At 45.0% G+C, this 18,151-nt stretch overlaps 1 protein-coding gene across 1 annotated transcript in view; it reads right to left on the reverse strand.

Annotated features, from left to right (window-relative positions):
* Positions 1-18,151, reverse strand: part of LOXL2 (lysyl oxidase like 2) — a 443,363-nt gene that overhangs the window by 187,820 nt on the left and 237,392 nt on the right. Inside the window, exon 5 of the mRNA XM_078666555.1 lies at positions 15,357-15,579. Coding sequence (XP_078522681.1) covers positions 15,357-15,579 — 223 coding nt within the window. The remainder of the gene's footprint in view (positions 1-15,356; positions 15,580-18,151) is intronic.

Genomic DNA, 18,151 nt, shown 5'->3' on the forward strand with positions numbered 1-18,151 from the left:
AACACATGAGTTTGTATAGGAGGGAACAAACTGGATATTGCATCTGGCTACTTACCAAACTGGCTTGTATGATGACATTTCGTGGAGTGAAATGGACAACTAATCCCTTTATTTGTCCTTTTCCACCCCAGATATACACACACTAGAATACACCACACCTGGGCATATGTGTCTGTGCCCTGGGCGATTATTCCACACTGACTTGATGCAATTGGGGTACCATGTGTCTGGTAGGGTACTCTCCGCAAAAGGTTCCCCAAGATCTAATATCATCTTTGACCCTATCTGATAAATGCCCCCACATTGCCCTTTGATGCTATACTCCGGTACACCACTAGCCACGTTTCAACCCTGGCAGAATCAGTTGGCTCCCCTAGGCCACGGGACTACTGTACCCATGAGGTACCTCATGCCTTACCCAGGGCCACTAATCTGTTACCAAGAGTTAGGCATTACTAGCAAACCACCTGCACCATTTTGTCTGTGGACGCATTTCTTGATGACCTGGTGTCTTCATACTACACATAAGGTGCCAGCGGTGGCATACCATCATTATGGGCCATGCCACCATGCCTCTCCGGTGCATCCACAACACCGATTTACCCAGTACTGCACTTTGTTAGCTTTATATGCCAATCTCCACCCACAAAATGTGGGATTTTCTCTATAGACATCCACATGTAAAGAACATCTTCACGACCCAAGATAGTGCTGACAACATGACACATTATTACATTACGAGTGGCCTCCCGCAGATACTGATCTTCATATGAGATCTTTCCTAGCTTTATCCCCTTTCACAACACCACATAGCAGCAACCTGCCTGTCGCTTGGTCTTTTCTCTGTTTCTACCGCTATTGGCAGAGCAAGCTTTATTGCCCTACTCACTAACTGAATTGGTTTTGCAAGGGATTGCTTGCTCCCGTAACCCCCCCTCTACTCCATGATGGCAGAGGATTTTGGTTGCCTATTTGTGTTACGAACAGCCTAGCCTTGAGTATCCAATTACGGCCAACCACAGTCATTAAAGGCTTCCACGCGGGTACTTACCCCGGCTCTCTCCGCAGACCTCTACCTCCGAGGTGGTAGAGACGGGGTAGGTCAAATGCTGATAAAGCATTGCGAGTATTGTTTCATTTCCCCAGCAAGACCTCTGCAACACTTTCCTTGAGCAGATTGACGAGCCGCTTTCCTCACAAACTTTTACACTGTCTTTTAGTTTCAGCCTGCTAAATAGCGGGATCTCTGCTTTCGCACGAGGGGCCATACCGTCAACCGTAATATGGTGAGTTGAACCTTGGGACGCAGTGTCTGTGAACAATGTTATGTAGTATGTTCACAAGACTGTCACGTGTTTCTTCAATGGGCTTTAATGTTTTGAGCAGTGCTGATGGTAACTTGCACCTTCATAACTAGTGCCATGCTTTGAATTGCTATGCATATCACTGAACAAACTATTTGTATCTCAACGTTTTCAGGATGCAAATTGTTTTGTAACTTTCTACTTTATGTTCCAGGTCGGTTTTTATACTACTTCACGAAGGTATATTTATATACACTTCAGCTTACTTTATCGTGATAGTGATCGGCTACTTTTACTACCGCTCGTAATATGATCCCAACCACTGTGTAGATTAGGGAGCTCGGTCCTGATGAAGTGCCATTACCTCGACAATGACTAACAGCAGCAAGAAACATGTCGACCCAGTTGTAAACAATACTTTGAGATGACACAGATCATTATCTCTGCAGTCAGTCATTACTATTATATTTTTTAACCAGACAAGAGGGCACGCCTATTAACCCCTTCGCTGCGGTGGCTATTCCGCCGCAGCGCTAAGGGGACGGGGCGGCGGCGCGGCGGTCACGTGCTCGTGACGGAACCGCTCCGTCACGGCGCGCGGGTGAGCTGTGCTTGTGACGGAACGGTTCCGTCATGGCCCCGCCCGCTCAATAGAACGCACCGCGCAGGCGCGAAATCAGCGCCGCACAGGCGCGGCGGCGGGGCCGTGACGGAACCGTTCCGTCACCAGCACAGCCCACCCGAGGCTCGTGACGGAACGGTTCCGTCATGAGCATGGGAGGGGTTAAACTGTCAGGGAACCACTTTGTCGATTTAAACACACTTTCACTCATACCAATTTTCCACCTACAAGCACACAGCAAAAATAAAAGCTCTCGAGCAAGGAGCCCTCTTTTGGGTGCCCGTCTGGTATTGCAGCGCCGGCCGATGAGGAGCATGCTCTATGATGAAGCATAACTCCCATCTGAGTCTGTGAGGGCTCTTGCTCCTGAGCAATCAGACCCCTCCTGCCTTTGCGGATTCCTCAGTTCATCACCAACCTGCCTTTCTTATTTTCTTCAAAGGAACTGCATACCCCTTTGTTGTTACTTCAGTTTGTCCACTATCTTATCCTAAAATGTCTGATGCACAGATTCTCCGGTACGAGTCAAGTCGGCATCTTTGGTTATCAGATACAGCTACTGCAATAGTGCCTTAATTCAAAAGGGCTAAATGGGACAGGCAGAGTATTTGGAATTGGGCTGCTCACATCTGGAACTCAATTTTTCTGGAAATAAGACAACGTAAGATCATTTTACCTTCAGTAGAAAATTTTAAATCACCCTATTTCAGGAAGCTTATCCAAATCTCTAAATGGCACGACCAGAGAGAGATTTGTGTCTGTCCTAGGGAAAAGAGGCTACTTACGGGTTTTAGGTTGGGTTGCATTTTAGAAATGACCCATAACAAAACATAATAGCATAAACTACATAGGAAAATGTTGGCTTTTATCAAATAGATGTACATGAAAAAATACAGTTCCAGCAATTTTATTTTACTAGAAACTAGACCTCGCCTACAATCTGTCGTTCATGCCTTTGCTAGAACAACTTGATAGCCAAAAATGTTTATTGCATGTTTCATCAGCACTTTCAAAAGTACTTTCCGACTACTACTACTCTGATATATACCCTTACCTGAAGCCACTGCAAAGTGATTATTATCACTTTACAAAAACACAAATAAATAAAGGAAATATTTACCCTGAATGTGCTGCATTCCTTTTGAATTGTTTTCAAGCACATGTCGCTGGCTCAATGGTCTCCATATCAAACGTTCTACAGTGCAATCAGTACAATTCGGTGCACAAAATGCCCTACTTGACCACCAGTGCCCTATTCCTTTGCTGGCGTCGTTTGTTCGAAGTCAGAGGCCTTGCAAACAGCCAGCAAAATATTTCTGAGCATTTGGAAGGAACAGTGAAGTGAGGTTGCCTGCCCTCGCCAAGAAATGCTGAAAATTCGACATGATTCCGTAGGGCCGAAAGATTGTGAAGTAATCTAACTATTCAAGAACAGTCACAATACTCAGGATCAATTATTCCACTAGAATAGCTAATGCATTTACTTGTCTGTGGGCCTAGTAGAAACACAGCCTGTTCAGCAGAAACATGGGTATGGGTTCCCTTGCCTTTCAGCTAGGTTTGTGTTGTATAATTACTAATAAATACAAACATATATATGCATCACATGCTTGTGGGTTTCTTTGAGTGTTGCATGTCCACGAAACCACGCGGGCCGATGATACATTGTGCCACGGGGCGAAACATGGTGTGCACCCAATGGTATTACAGAAAGGGCCAAAGATGCTTGCTCGTCCACTTCTGTAATACTGATAGTGCTGGTGCGAATGTAGTGCCAGCACTATCATGAGGGGTGCTTCCTCATTTGCATGGGGGCGTGGCCCGTGGCAAATGAGGGAATCACTTTGAATCGGTGCCCACGCCATATCACCAATGTGGGCGCAGAGACAAATATCCCTTTAGGAGGTGCACTGAAAGTGCTCCACAAAAAGGTGGCACCCCCAAAGTAGTGCGGCTCCTAAAGGCAACCATCTATTGAGGAGGGAGAGGGGTAGAATAAAAGTACCATGAACACTCAAAATTTACCCCTGCTGGCATGTGCAGTCACTCACTGCACTCACCTGTAGGGGGATCAGTCGCTCCACTTGCTGCCTGCACTGTGAAACGTTGATCAGCTTTAATACAGCTGCTTCGTTATTCACTTGAATATGCTGCCATCAGGGCAGCATGAGTTTGCAGCTGTCCTATGGGCACCATATTCTACATAATAGGGCGGACTTTCCCTATTTGCACCCTGCGCACCTTTTAAAAGGTGGCGCAAACAGGGAAAGTGTGTCGAACGTATAATACAGCCACTGGGGCGTTAATATCACTAGTGCAGTAACTGCAGTGGTACTGGGGACCAGGGGTTTGAGGGGCTTTCCGTCTTTACTACCTACTGGGTTTGGAGGCCTATTCTCCTACTTTGCATTACGGCATTGCTATGCTGCTGAATGCACCCGCAGCATTCGTTCTGCTGAAGTTAGAGACCATGAATATGTCTCTTTTCAAAGCTGAGTGCTCCATAGAGATGGTTACTAGGGAAAATGCAGTTTAGACGACTAATACAGTTAGTGGGTGAATAATTTGTGGAGGTGATGGGCATTGGCACTTATTTTTGGGCACCAGGATTTGTTCTTGATCATCAGATTTTGACCTACAGCAAGAGAAAGAGGAAGACAGAAAAGGGAGACAGACGGAGGAAGAGAAAGTTAGGAAATAGTTACAGAGGGGAAAAGAATCAATGAAAGCAAATCAACTAGAGTGAGATAAAGAGCCAGGAAGTGTGGGTGGTGAATCTTGGCATTTAGAAACCCCGCCATTGGGCAGCGGCGGGCACCTAAGCAAACTTTGAAACAATGCACTTTTTTTTACTAACAATTTAAATAATGCCGCTGCTGATACCTATGCAGGGTCGGAATGGGCAATAGAACAATTAGGCAGTGCCCAATGGGCTGGTCTCACAGGTCCATGTCCAGATCAGACAGATTTTACTGTTTCTTTCCCAAAAACATTGACTGCAGCAAACACGAATGCATGCAGTCCCCCATACCTCGCAATACCCATACTGTGCATCTTTTCAGGTTCAAAACTGACCCTACCTGCAAACATGGGACACTTTTTTAACTATCTGCTTCGCTAATTGGCACCACTTTTATTTTGGTGCCTGGGCCTAGGTTTTTGTCCTAATCTGACCTTGCACTTACATGGTGCCTTTTGAATCGTTTTACCAAGACCAAGGGTTCTTCCCGACTGAGGCAAACAGTATGCTTCAAGAGAAAATTTTTAATTAAAGTAACAACTTTCAGTCATTTGTATTCTTTCACTCTCTCACAATATTTAAGGAAGACAAGGCGTAATGGCTCTAATCTCTCCTTCCCTCTTGTATGGCTAGAATGAAATCTGGCACTCTGACCCAATTGATGATTCTGTTTTGGGAACTGTTCCCTTCTTCGCCCAGTGGTGTCACCCAAAACGATAGGTGCCCTCAGCCTTCCATATCTCACAGATATCCATGGGCATTAGACGAATGGGAGCCTCCTGAAGGGTGGGATTCCTTCTGCACCTCAGGGGCCTATGTTACTCCCCTGTGTTGGGCTTATTATGGGCTGTTTCTATCCCCAGAGGGTCTGGACATATAGCACTGAAGGCCCAGATCAAGTAGAGCGCAAGGGAGTAACATAACCAACCTAATTACACTTCGTGGCTGAGAAAGCATGCACTTGAGTTGGTTAGTAATCTTTCACATGAGATCAGGTACGGTGCAGTAACCAATATTCACCATTTTTGGGATCTCTAACAAGATGGATCACAACCCACTCAGGAGATTTCTGAAGCTTGGTATAGAAGGGGCATTTCTTTAAGGTATGAGCGGCTTTTTGTACAGGGGTTTCTTAATATTTTGACTGTGTTCCCCAACTAGTCATGAACATCAATTAAAACGAGCCAGAGGTAGAAGCTGCCCTTTCAGTACTACTGGAACTGCTTTTGCTGCCAGGGGCAGACAATAAACAGGACTCTCTTTATACTACTTACTTCAGCAGTTTGCACAGCTGAAAGTAGGTGGCCGTTGGTGGGCTATGCTAGAGACAAGGGGACAACCTTATGATGTCATCAATGGCCAAAGGGTTGTAATGACAATTTCCCTGCCTGAATGATGTCACTTCCACTAGCTCTGACATTTTGGTGAATCAGCATCCTTAACATAAAGTAACACGCACATCTGTAAAGTACTTCTTCACCCTCACTAAATAACAGATATTTACTGTTGCCCAACTCAATGGTACTCATTTTAACATCCTAAGAAGAATACAATTCTCATGGACCTTATGGGACTGGAACCTGTGCTGGGATAGTTAGGCGACTGGAATATTCTGGGAAAACGTGATGGATATCCCATTCGCCATGTTACCAGTGCCATTGGCTATAATGCACTTGTAATACTGCTGTTGTGACATTCGCCACATATGGGATGGAATATTCGGTCCGCCAAGCTCTAAATCAAACCCTTAGTCTTTCCAGATGTCAACTGACATTTTGATATGTGTATCAACCATAAGATCAAGTTGTTTCCTGTCACACGAAGCAGGATTCCAACGTGTTAGCAAATTAGGTTCAGCCATCTTGGACTGGTTCCCCACCAAGGATTTTAATCCATTCCCGCTTTAATCAAAGCATTTGTTTTGGCCTCAAACGATCAACACAAGTCTCTGGCAGTTCATTGCTTACATATGTTACACATGCTGCATAAAGTGAGGCTCTGTGAACAGTGCATATTCTTGTTTTCATAGTCAATCTTAGACTGAAATAATTCGATTTCCTTTATAAACATTCTCCCTGTTGGCTTCCTACAAAAACGGTTTCTTTGTACATTTTAAGGTTTAACAACATTTACTTTGGAAAGTGTGACAAAGGCTTACAGAAGCTGCACTGCACTTTTCAGTTCAATACTAGCATTATCCATGCTAGACGAGAAATGCAAACTATCTGATAACTAAAGAGGTGCTGAACAAAATTGTTCTTGCCTCTTCATTCTACAGCTTTAAAAGAATCACAGAGCAGTGAAACATAGAGCTAACATACAGCCACAGCATAACAAAAATGTACTTGTTTATGTAAATACACTAGGAAAGAATCCCATTTTCATGAAATGTTTATCAAACTATTTTCACAATAATTTTCAGTATCAACAACTTTTCTTTTAATTAATGAAGTCCTCTCTGCCCGGGACATAATTCAATTTTTCCAGGGTCCCATAGCTTGATGGAAAGTGGAAGCCAGGGTTACAGCTCAGGTCTGTCTACTTTGCCACAAGTTTATATCTCTTCTCACTGCGCTGCAGACCACTAAAACGGAGGAAGCTGTTATTGTGTATGTTACTATAAGAATGTGCACAACGCCAAACCACAGGATGTGGTTATCATGATGCACCACTTCAATTACCCAGATATGCTGGGAAACAAACACAGCCAACAAGGCATATAAACTATTCTTGGCAGCACAACAGCCAGTTTCCGACTTCATAATTCAGAGAATGTCATAAGAGTCGACTATGTGACAACGCCAAAGAAACAATATGTATAACACTGATCACAAACCTAGAGAAACACGATCATAACTATAAAACTTAACAGCAGGTAACGTCAAGCACAATGGATCTATGAAATGTCAACAGAGAAGGCCTTGACAGTATTATCTGTTAGAAACGCCCCGAGAGTAATACTTGCACAGCTAGGTGGAAACAGGGTGGGTGAGGGAGTCTTAAAGAAACACGATAGATACAACTTTTTTTCTAAGCAATGTATGTTAACAAGAGTTTTGTGTTTTAACATGACTGCAATTACTGATTGTGTTGTCTGACAGATGAATGACTGAAGTGGTCAGAATGGGTATTGCCCTAATTTATGACACAATAATCGGCAATGAGTTAGTTCTGGTGGGTGAGTGAATTAAAGAAAAAAGAGCACCTTTTACAAACACATGGAGCAACAGTTTCTAAAATTCAGGCACGAAATGGAAACAAATAAACTTTTTGGGGCTCTTATTAATAAAATATGAGATAATCATGTCAAATTGATTAAAGGAAAGCAAATTTACTCTTGACATATTTTTCTTCTCTGTTCAACTCTTTAGAAGATGCCAAATAACTCATACAGAGCTCCTACAAATGGATGGGAAAAACAGAATTTCAATATTGGATGAGGCCATGGGGAGTATGGGAAAGTGTAGTATGTTTGCCTATAAGTAAAACAACTAAATGGATAAGCAAAGGCACTGTGAGAATTCACTGAATGTGTATAAGGAATGTGGAAGAGTAAAAAAGGGCAAATCCTACACCTATATTCCCAAAGTGTGAAGTAAGTGACCCTGGAAATCATCTACCAGGGAGCGGAATCTGGGAGATGGCTAGCTGAATGACAAGAACAACAATGGGAGTTGTATAAGAATACAGGAAGAAGGTAACCTGGTAAACATAAGCAACCCCGGACATGAGAGTAATTTATCACAAGAAATCAAGCAGATATTCTTAGTGCAAACTGTATCTATGATTGGCAAACTGGTAGAACAGGCCTGGGTCTGGGCATAGTGCTGATATTATACAAAGGCAACATTCTATTTATTAATCTCCATAAACCAGGCGTCAAAGCCGCTCTTCACACTGTGGCTCGATTAATCATCAACTGAAGTAAGTTCAAACACATCTCGCTATCTTGACTGAAGAATCAAAGTCTGATGTGTGATATATAACAAGGACCTATATTTGAGAAAACCTCACCATCATTCCACTAAACTGAATGTGTCTGGTGGCACCCATATTAGTAGCCTTGGAAATTGCGTAACAAAGTAAACAATTGGATAGTCTGGGAACTCCTCAGAAGACCGATATAAACTGTAAATGTATATAGACCGTAATTGACCAGTATGAGATTAAACTCAGATAATTGTAAAGTCATGCACAGAGAACATGGCATTACCCTACAGCAGAGGTCGTCAAATTGGGGGGCGGGCCCCCCTAGGGGGGCCTTGAGTGATCCCAGGGGGGGCGCCAGGCTATGCCCAAAAAAAGCATTATCCTCACAGTCGTGCTTTGTTTTAAGCATGGAAGAAAACGAGCAGCTGTAGCCTCTCTGTAATGTGCCATCATTAACAGCTTTTGTCATTTATATCAGGCGGGGAGAAGGTGTCAGAATCTTCTTCTACACCCACACCCCCATTTCTATTAATCACACTGTAGGTATTTTTACATGTTAGTAAGGCCTGTCTGACCACAATAGTATGGTTTGCAATCATGTATTTGGTTGCATTTTTAAAACACTAAGAGGATTTAACTGGAATGTTTAAATATGTCTCCTGTTTAAATAAAGACATATTTAAACATTTCCAATTTAATGGAATTATTGTGAAAAATTCAGAGGCAGGGGGGGCGCGGCGTTAAAAAGTTTGAAGACCACTGCCCTACAATGAGGTATTTACAGAGTGTGGTAAATTTCTTGTATTATATTCCAAACAAAATGGGGGTTTGCATTTCTACTTTGGTATGTATCGGAATATACCATGCATATTTTTTCTAGCAATTGTAGTAAGTTCTGAAATTTGCTTCGGGAAAATTGCAGGAGGTGCAATGTAAATCGCACAACTTAGAATTACACATCCTTTAATCAATCAATCAATCAAAACATTTATATTCCGCACTACTCACCCGGGGGGGGTATCAAGGCGCTAGGGGAGGGGGGTCCGCTACTGCTCGAACAGCCAGGTCTTGAGCTGCTTCCTGAAGGCAAGGTGGTCCTGGGTCAGGCGGAGGTGGGTCGGGAGGGAGTTCCAAGTCTTGGCGGCCAGGTAGGAGAAGGACCTTCCTCCTGTGGTGGCTCTTCGGATACGGGGGACGGCGGCGAGGGCGTGGCCGGTCGATCGAAGCTGGCGTGTTGGAGCGTAGAAGTTGAGGCGGCTGTTGAGGTATCCTGGGCCTTGGTTGTGTAGGGCTTTGTGTGCGTGGGTGAGGAGACGGAAGGTGATTCTCTTGTTGACCGGGAGCCAGTGCAGATCTCTCAGGTGTCCGGAGATGTGGCTGCGACGGGGGATGTCCAGGATGAGTCGTGCTGAGGCGTTCTGAATCCGCTGGAGTCTCTTCTGGAGTTTGGCGGTGGTTCCGGCGTAGAGCGAGTTGCCGTAGTCCAGACGGCTGGTGAAGAGGGCCTGGGTGACCGTCTTCCTGGTCTCGGTGGGGATCCACCGGAAGATCTTACGTAGCATGCGCAGGATGTTGAAGCATGACGAGGAGACAGCGTTGACTTGTCTGGTCATGGAGAGGGAGGAGTCCAGGATGAAGCCCAGGTTGCGTGCGTGGTCTGTTGGTATGGGTGCGCTGCCCAGGGCGGGGGGCCACCAGGAGTTGTCCCAGGCGGAGGGTGAAGATCCCAGTATGAGGACTTCCGTCTTGTCCGAGTTCAGTTTCAGGCGGCTGTTCGTCATCCACTTGGCTACGTCTGTCATCCCTTCGTGTAGGTTGGCTCTGGCGGCGGCGGGGTCGTTGGTGAGGGAGAGGATCAGCTGGGTGTCGTCGGCGTAGGAGATGATGTTGAGGTTGTGTTGGCATGCGATGGCTGCGAGGGGGCTCATGTAGACGTTGAAGAGGGTTGGGCTGAGCGAGGAGCCTTGAGGAATGCCGCAGATGACTTCGGTGGCTTCTGATCTGAACGGAGGGAGGCGGACTCTCTGTGTCCTTCCGGCGAGGAACGAGATGATCCATTCCAGTGCCTTCTCCTGGATTCCGACGTTGCTAAGGCGCTGCACTAGGGTACGGTGGCAGACAGTGTCGAAGGCCGCGGAGAGGTCTAGGAGGATGAGGGCCGCTGTTTCTCCGTTGTCGAGCAGGGCTCGGATGTCGTCGGTGGCTGCGATCAGGGCGGTCTCGGTGCTGTGGTTGGCCCGGAAGCCAGACTGCGAGAGGTCGAGGGATCCGTTCGTCTCGAGGAAGGCGGCCAGCTGCTTGTTGACGGTCTTCTCGATGACTTTTGCAGGAAACGGGAGCAGCGAGATGGGGCGGTAGTTCTTGAGGTCGGTGGGGTCTGCTGATGGCTTCTTAAGTAGAGCGCTGAGTTCGGCGTGCTTCCAGCTCTCCGGGAAGGTAGCGGTGTCGAAGGAGGTGTTGATGATGTCCCGCAGGTGGGGTGCGATGACAGCGTCGGCCTTGTTGAAGACGTGGTGAGGGCAGGGGTCGGTCGGAGATCCGGAGTGGATGGAGTTCATTGTGCGGATGGTGTCTTCGGTGCTGATCGGGGTCCAGGCGCGGAGGGTGGTGGTGGGGGGCGGTGGTTCAGTCGTGGCGTGCGTCGGTTGAGTGTTGAAGCTGTTGTGTATGCCCGCGATCTTGTTGTGGAAGTAGGAGGCGAGGGAGTTGCAGAGGTCTTGCGAAGGGGTGATGTCGTTGTTTCCGGCGTTTGGGTTGGAGAGCTCTTTGACGATGTTGAAGAGTTCCTTGCTGTTGTGTGCGTTGTTGTCCAGTCGTTCCTTGAATGCAGTTTTCTTGGTGGCGTGGATCAGTTGGTGGTGTTTTCGGGTGGCGAGCTTGAGGGCAGTCATGTTGTTCGGTGTTGGGTCTCTGCGCCAGGCTTTCTCGAGTGCTCGGCAGTTCTTCTTGGAGCTCTTGAGTTCGTCGGTGAACCATGGTGCTTTCTTGCTGCTGGGTCTGCTAGGCGGGGTCTTCAGAGGGGCGAGGTCGTCTGCGCAATTGCTGATCCACTTCGCGAGGTTGGTGGCCGCCTGGCTTGGGTTCGTTGCGCTGGTGGGAGGGTTCATGCTCAGGGAAGTCGCGAGCTGGTCGGCTGTGATCTTGTTCCATCTTCTGCGTGCAACCTGTTGCTGGTGGTGGTAGATCGTGGTCCTTCTGAAGCTGAAGTGGACACAGCTGTGGTCCGTCCAGTGGAGTCCGGTGGCGTGGCTGAAGGTGATGTCCTTGCTGGATGAGAACACGGGGTCGAGTGTGTGTCCGGCGTAGTGGGTGGGGGTGGACACCAGTTGCTTGAGACCGAGGTTGGCGAGGTTGTCCAGCAAATAGGGGTTAGAGAATGGAACACATTTTATACCCAAACTCAGAATGAGGGTCTTTCAGAACTTTCTAGCCATAAACAGGATAATAAACTACATGGAACAAGCCATAGAGTTCACGAGTCTATGTAGAAAAGATATAACAGGAAGAAATAATTCCACCACGTGGTGTGCAGGTAGACAGAATTAATTCTGGCAAAGAATGTAATAGTTTGAAACAAGTTTGTGTCGGAACCTCAATTTCCGAACATTTTTGGTTTTCAGAGAGGATTTCCAGCATTAGTTGACAAAAGCGAACAATGTTTTATTACAGGCCTTAATAATCATGTGATAGCTTGAAATTACTCAAACTTTCTAAAAAATGTTATTGCGAGGAATGATTTTTAATAAATTTGTTCAAACTAGAGGGGGTTCAAAATGGACCAAGTGTAGATTGGTTTCATCCACAGAGGAGCCACCAAACAGTTTATGCTCCGCTGCATATGAGGTTCTTGCAAAAAGAATGGTTGGTAAATTACAAGGCACAATGCCAGCAAGCTGAACTAAGTGAAATTGTCTATGAGAAATGTGATGCTTCTATTATAAAAGCCCCTTGTACCAGCCACTCTTCTTTGAATTAGATCTATTTGGAAAGGGCGAGGCAATGTTCTAAGATATGCCAAGCTATACTCTTTCTCTTTCACATTTAAGAGTAGATGAGATGCTGTACTGTGCAGTCTATGGGATTGCATTTTGAGATCAAGCACTGTAGATCAAAGCTGAGACTGATGAGTATAAAAAAAACTAATAATATAGCTTCCAATCAAGATGAAACTTCAGTGCACTTGAAGGATACGTTATGCTTTGGATTTGGGAGGGAATGACTGGCACAAACCTGGTGCACCATATTATTTGTCATACACACCAGGACCCAGGGCAACGGGTCTGACTGAGGTGGTTCTGCCATGCGCTGGTCAAGGAGCTGCTCCTACAAACACAAACAATTAGGTATTCTGCAATACAGAACCCTGCTAAGAAAATGCAGGCATTTGTTGATGGAGCCTGCCTTTGTTTTATAAATAAAAGGGAGACATGAGGATCGCACTCGCATTACATTGGACATATACTATTAACTTCCATCATGGGTATGCCTAAAAATTAATATCTGCTCCAAAAAATTATTATAACCTACAGATGCAATAGTAGGGGAAACAAGTAACTTGCTGTCCTGAAGAAGACCCCAACAACCTTTTTCTGTCCTACTGGTTTCGAACTGTCAAGACCAACCCAAGAATGAATCCCAAATACTTACGAAGTTTAAGAGACTGAATGAGCTATACATTTGCGTGAAAGACTTTGGAAATATTTTCCATTTAGGGGTGTGAAGAAGGAAACGAAGGACCAAGGAAGGAAGACACCCAAATGACTGTTTAACTAGCATACAAAGGCTGAAAACTTCCTTGGTCCTTACGGATGTGGTGTATATGTGAGGAAAAATGTTTTTATTGTAACATTCTTAAGAAATTTGGGTGCCAATATTCATGGAAATAGGTAGGCCAACTGGTTTTGGTGAAGTGAGTGCCTTAAGATGAAACACCATCTTTTCCACTTATAAGGCTAAACTAAGAAGCTCAATGTGACCGATTTGAGAAGCATTTTAAATAACTTAATTAAGAATTGGTTTAGCTGAATAAGACTTGTCACCACAGTTGAATAAGTGCCAATCAATTTGGAATATAAAGCGCGCCATATCACCCAATAGGGTATCCAGGCGCTTGCAGGTCCCGGAGGCCTATTCCAAAACCCTGCTCTTGAGAGCCATGTGGGTTTCCGGAAGCGTGGTGATGGTCCGGAGGTGTGTGGGAAGAGTTTGCAATCAATGGGTGGTAGTAGAAAGCTATTCTCGTTGTTGAGTTACAATAATAACTATAACAGAGTGTTGCACACTAAGTAGCATATCAAAGATGCAATGGGCACTGGTGTAAGCAAGGAAAATGGCCCCTTTGACTGTTGTTGGGGTAGGAAAATACAATTATAAAGGTTCAATGAGCCACGCAGAGCTTTGTGCCCTGGTGCCACTGCACCTGCTGCACCAATTGCAGCGATGTTGTTAACCAGGTAAAGTAACCCTGAACAGATGCTGGTAAGTTTTTATTTTGTTTTTGACGCTGGTGTGGTAAAAGCATTCTTCTCGAATACGCTGCATAGCATGTCTTGCGCTGTTTACTTGTTCCCACAGAGTCGCATCTTGATGGACATATTGTGTACATACCGAGCACTTAAGTTTACCATCAGTAAAATAGAGCAGAAAGACATGTTAGCTTAAACACTCTTGGTCAAAATATTTTTAAAGAATTTTATGTTGCAGCTGTTTCTGTTGTTAGTATGTTTATAATTCCTTCTGTTGCACCATGACAACAATCAAAGGCATATTGATGAATAGTGCGCCTTGAAAATGCGTTCTTGGCTCTGTCCCTCTTGTGTGGGTTAAAGTGGCCTGGAAGTCGCTTAACAAGGCATCTTTTATACTTTAAAAAAGTTTATAAGACAAACAGGACCCTGGTTACTTTACATACAAGCACGAATGTAAATGTAGTTGAGCTTATATAGCGCACAGCTACCCGCAGTGGGTTTCCCGGCGCTTGCTTAGGGAACCCTTCCTGGTATTCCCCTGTGAGATAGCAGGGTATACACAAGGTGAAAGTCAGGCATCCTGCCGCGAGGGGCCGTTGTGGAGATTAAGCAAGCTATTGCCCAGAGTCGCAGAGTGTGAACCCGTGAGTTGAGGAGGCACCGGGGCGAGAATTATCAAGTCCGTGGAATTTTTAGCCCAAGACCCGCCAAGTCGGGGAATTGAACCTTGGTCCAGGACCGATCTCAGCTTCCGGGTCTGCTGCCTCTAACCCCTGAGCCACACTTCTCCACGAACACACAGACACACACATATTCTGTCTCTCAGCTGACATCTCCGGATGTAATTATAGGCCAAAATATTCTTTTAGCCTAGATTTCTGGGGATCGGACCAGGAATTACTAATTTCGCCCTTATTTTCTCATATTTTAGAAGACTCTCCTCCTACTCCCTGGTAACTGTGCTCCCTGGAGTTACCCTTGCCACGGGCACCATTAACTCTAGGGTTGGGAATTACTAGGTGTGGTACCAAGCCACTCCAAACGAGGGCCTAAATCTCTCACCAGGCTCGTTGTCGCACTTTGAGTATGGGATGAGAACAGATCACCACCTGGCCATGTTGTTGAGGTGGTCTGTGTTACTGGGTTACGACGTGTTTTTATGAACCGTAAAATCGATAAATTGTGAATGAGAATTTATTGAGGGGGGAGCTGACTGACATAACGATGGCTGCACTTCTACACACGTCACGCATTTGCACAGTCCCAGCCTGCTGCTTTGGCGCGAGCCTCACCTCCTGCCTGAAGGCCTTCCGGAAGCCGTTGTTACTGGTCGGGGCGAAGGCGCGGCCCGGCGTGCAGCTCACCACCACGGGCGTCCCGTTTTCACAGCTCTGGTTCTTCGCGGCGTCCACGTGGATGAAGGCCCCGAGGTTGCAGCCCGAGAGATGGGCCTCGTTTCCGGTGCAGTTCACAGAGAAGGGCCAGTACTTGTGCTTCCGCCGGCCAGCAAATATCCTGGACAAACACACGGGAGAGAGAGCAGCCGGTTAGTCCACAGGCCCCACGCCCAATGTTAGTTCAGAGTCTGTAGCAGAACCACATAAAAGCGGCCACAGAGACCATGCACAGGTGTGAAGATGGAAAAAGATCCGAATGTACGGCGAAGAATGTAAGAGGCTTAGTCATTTATTGCACTTTCCGCTGCTTCAGGCCCATACAATCATCTCTCTGTACACCAGGCGCGTTTGCACCAAGGCAACCCAAATGTACACTATGCAATACATATTTCATGCAGAACAGCAGTGAGAGTCTTATATTTTCGGAACATGAGAACATTCATTCTAATCGATGTATTCCATAACATACAGATAGACACATACATTGCATCTATCTGCACCGTTGACTCATCTCTGTTCCACACCTTTGCCCCATTGGGTGACGTGTATGTCGTAAACTAGTATAACTGAGAGACATGACTTGACTTGACTTGACTTGACTAGTATAACTGAGAGACATATGTATTTCATACAGCAACCCCATTGATGGGTAGGTACATTTCAAATTACATAACATTTTCCATAAATCGCACTATTCATAACACTATATATCGCAGACATGACCCCCTCCGATAGATCTATACTTCGCATAATCTTCATCACTGAAGTTAAATATAGTTTGTACGCTTGCACCACTGGTAGACATTTATTCCATACATCAGTGCCATTAACAGACATGTATATTACATATGTCTACATGTTTGACGGACATGTTCATTTCATATCACACAAAATAAATCATAAAATAACATGACATAACATAACGCATATATGCATTACTAATACAAACCTATGTTCTACAGCTCTGCACCATGTGCATATACATATTGAATGCATCCATACCATTAACAGACACATATATTTTATACACCCAACACTGTTGATAGACATATCAGTGTGCATTGTGGAAATTTCATCAGTAATATTGTGTTGTGCATGAGGCATCGGGCAGTCCTCATCCTTCCTGGAGCTTTCAAAGGCTATAGCAGAGTGTGTGAAGCATTAGATAACATTATGGAAGTCAAAGGCGTTAGCCTACTTTGGAACATAAAACTGTAATTCTCTGCTCTGATGTCTTCTCTTCTCACGGTGGTTAGACATCTGGAGACATGGGCAACTCAACGCTGATACTTTAACAATATTTTCAGAACAGAACATATGTACACATCGCTAATATAAACCGATGTTCCACAGCTAAATGAATCCATATAGTGTATATGTAATATATATATATATATCTTCTCTGCACGAAAACGTTTCCTGACTTGGAAAGAACGGGCACGGACCCGACTAGCTGGTGCAATGTGTTTATTTTCAGTTTAGTCCGCCATAACACATTTCGGCCTGTATATGTCCATGTATATTCTACACATTCTGTTTGGAGGTTAAGCTATGATGCAATTAATTTTAGCAAAGCGTCCGCTGAACTATTATTTTTTAATGACTATTTTTTAATCCTGGAATTTTGATATGCAATGTTAATATAATTTTATCTGCAGTATTTTGCACTTGGTACTGTTTTGCACTTTAAGAATTCTTTGCACAAGCACTTTACCATTCTGATCAAATCACATTGGCGTTTTTGTGAAGTGTTCATGAGAGCTTAGGATCAAATGTATTATGTTTACAAAGCATTAAAGCCATTTGGCCATATTTAAAACTAGGAATTATGGTGTTGATTCTGTGTGGGAAAAAAAAAAGTTTTTTTAACAGTTTTTAACATTTTCCTATGTTTCTGCTTTGTGATTTCAAATGTGTTGTGACTATATTTATAATAATTTTAATTATTTATATACAACTCATTTGGTTTTGATTGATCCTTTTAAACTACTACTGAAAGTTTTTTTAGCTCTATACGCCATGTGATCTGTTTAGCCAGGAAGTCACTATTTAAGCACTTTGAATGTATCCGGAGGGTCATGTGAACAAGGCTGCAGTGACTCAGCCGAAACGCGTCATGCTGTTGACTAACGGAGTAATAAAGCACTGATATTGGAACTCATCGCGCTGTTGTGGACTGTACCTGAGTTTGCTGCGGAGTATTTGCTGCGGTTTCAGGACTGTTGGTGTAATTCAATATTGGTGGAACGCGGCCGCTTTCGCCATTACAGACCCTCCTCTTGCAACGGGCTGAAGTGTTATGTGGCCGACCTCGCAGCAGCGATCAATCGTTTAACCTGGAAGGAGTAATCAAGCAGCCAGCCCCCCGCAGTAATGAATGTGATTGTGAAGAGCACGCTTGTCAGCGAACTCAGAGTTGCCTTAGGAGAGACCAGCCGGAGTGGGAGGACCCCTGTGGGAACACCAGGAATTCTTTGGGGTAAGCAGGCACTGCTCAAATATCGAGAATCACTGCGGGTAGGGGATTTGTGCGTTCAGATTAAAAGGCAGCCGCGGCGCAATAGCATTGGTGTCTTGAGTGCTGTAATTAAATTATCTCTCCGTCTACAATGTCTACATCAGCTGAGACACTTCGGAATCGTGAAGCACTAGCGTACGCTATGTTTCTAAACCCCTCGACATTAAAAGAC

Source organism: Lissotriton helveticus, chromosome 11 (assembly GCF_964261635.1).
Source record: "Lissotriton helveticus chromosome 11, aLisHel1.1, whole genome shotgun sequence".
Lineage (NCBI taxonomy): Eukaryota > Metazoa > Chordata > Amphibia > Caudata > Salamandridae > Lissotriton > Lissotriton helveticus.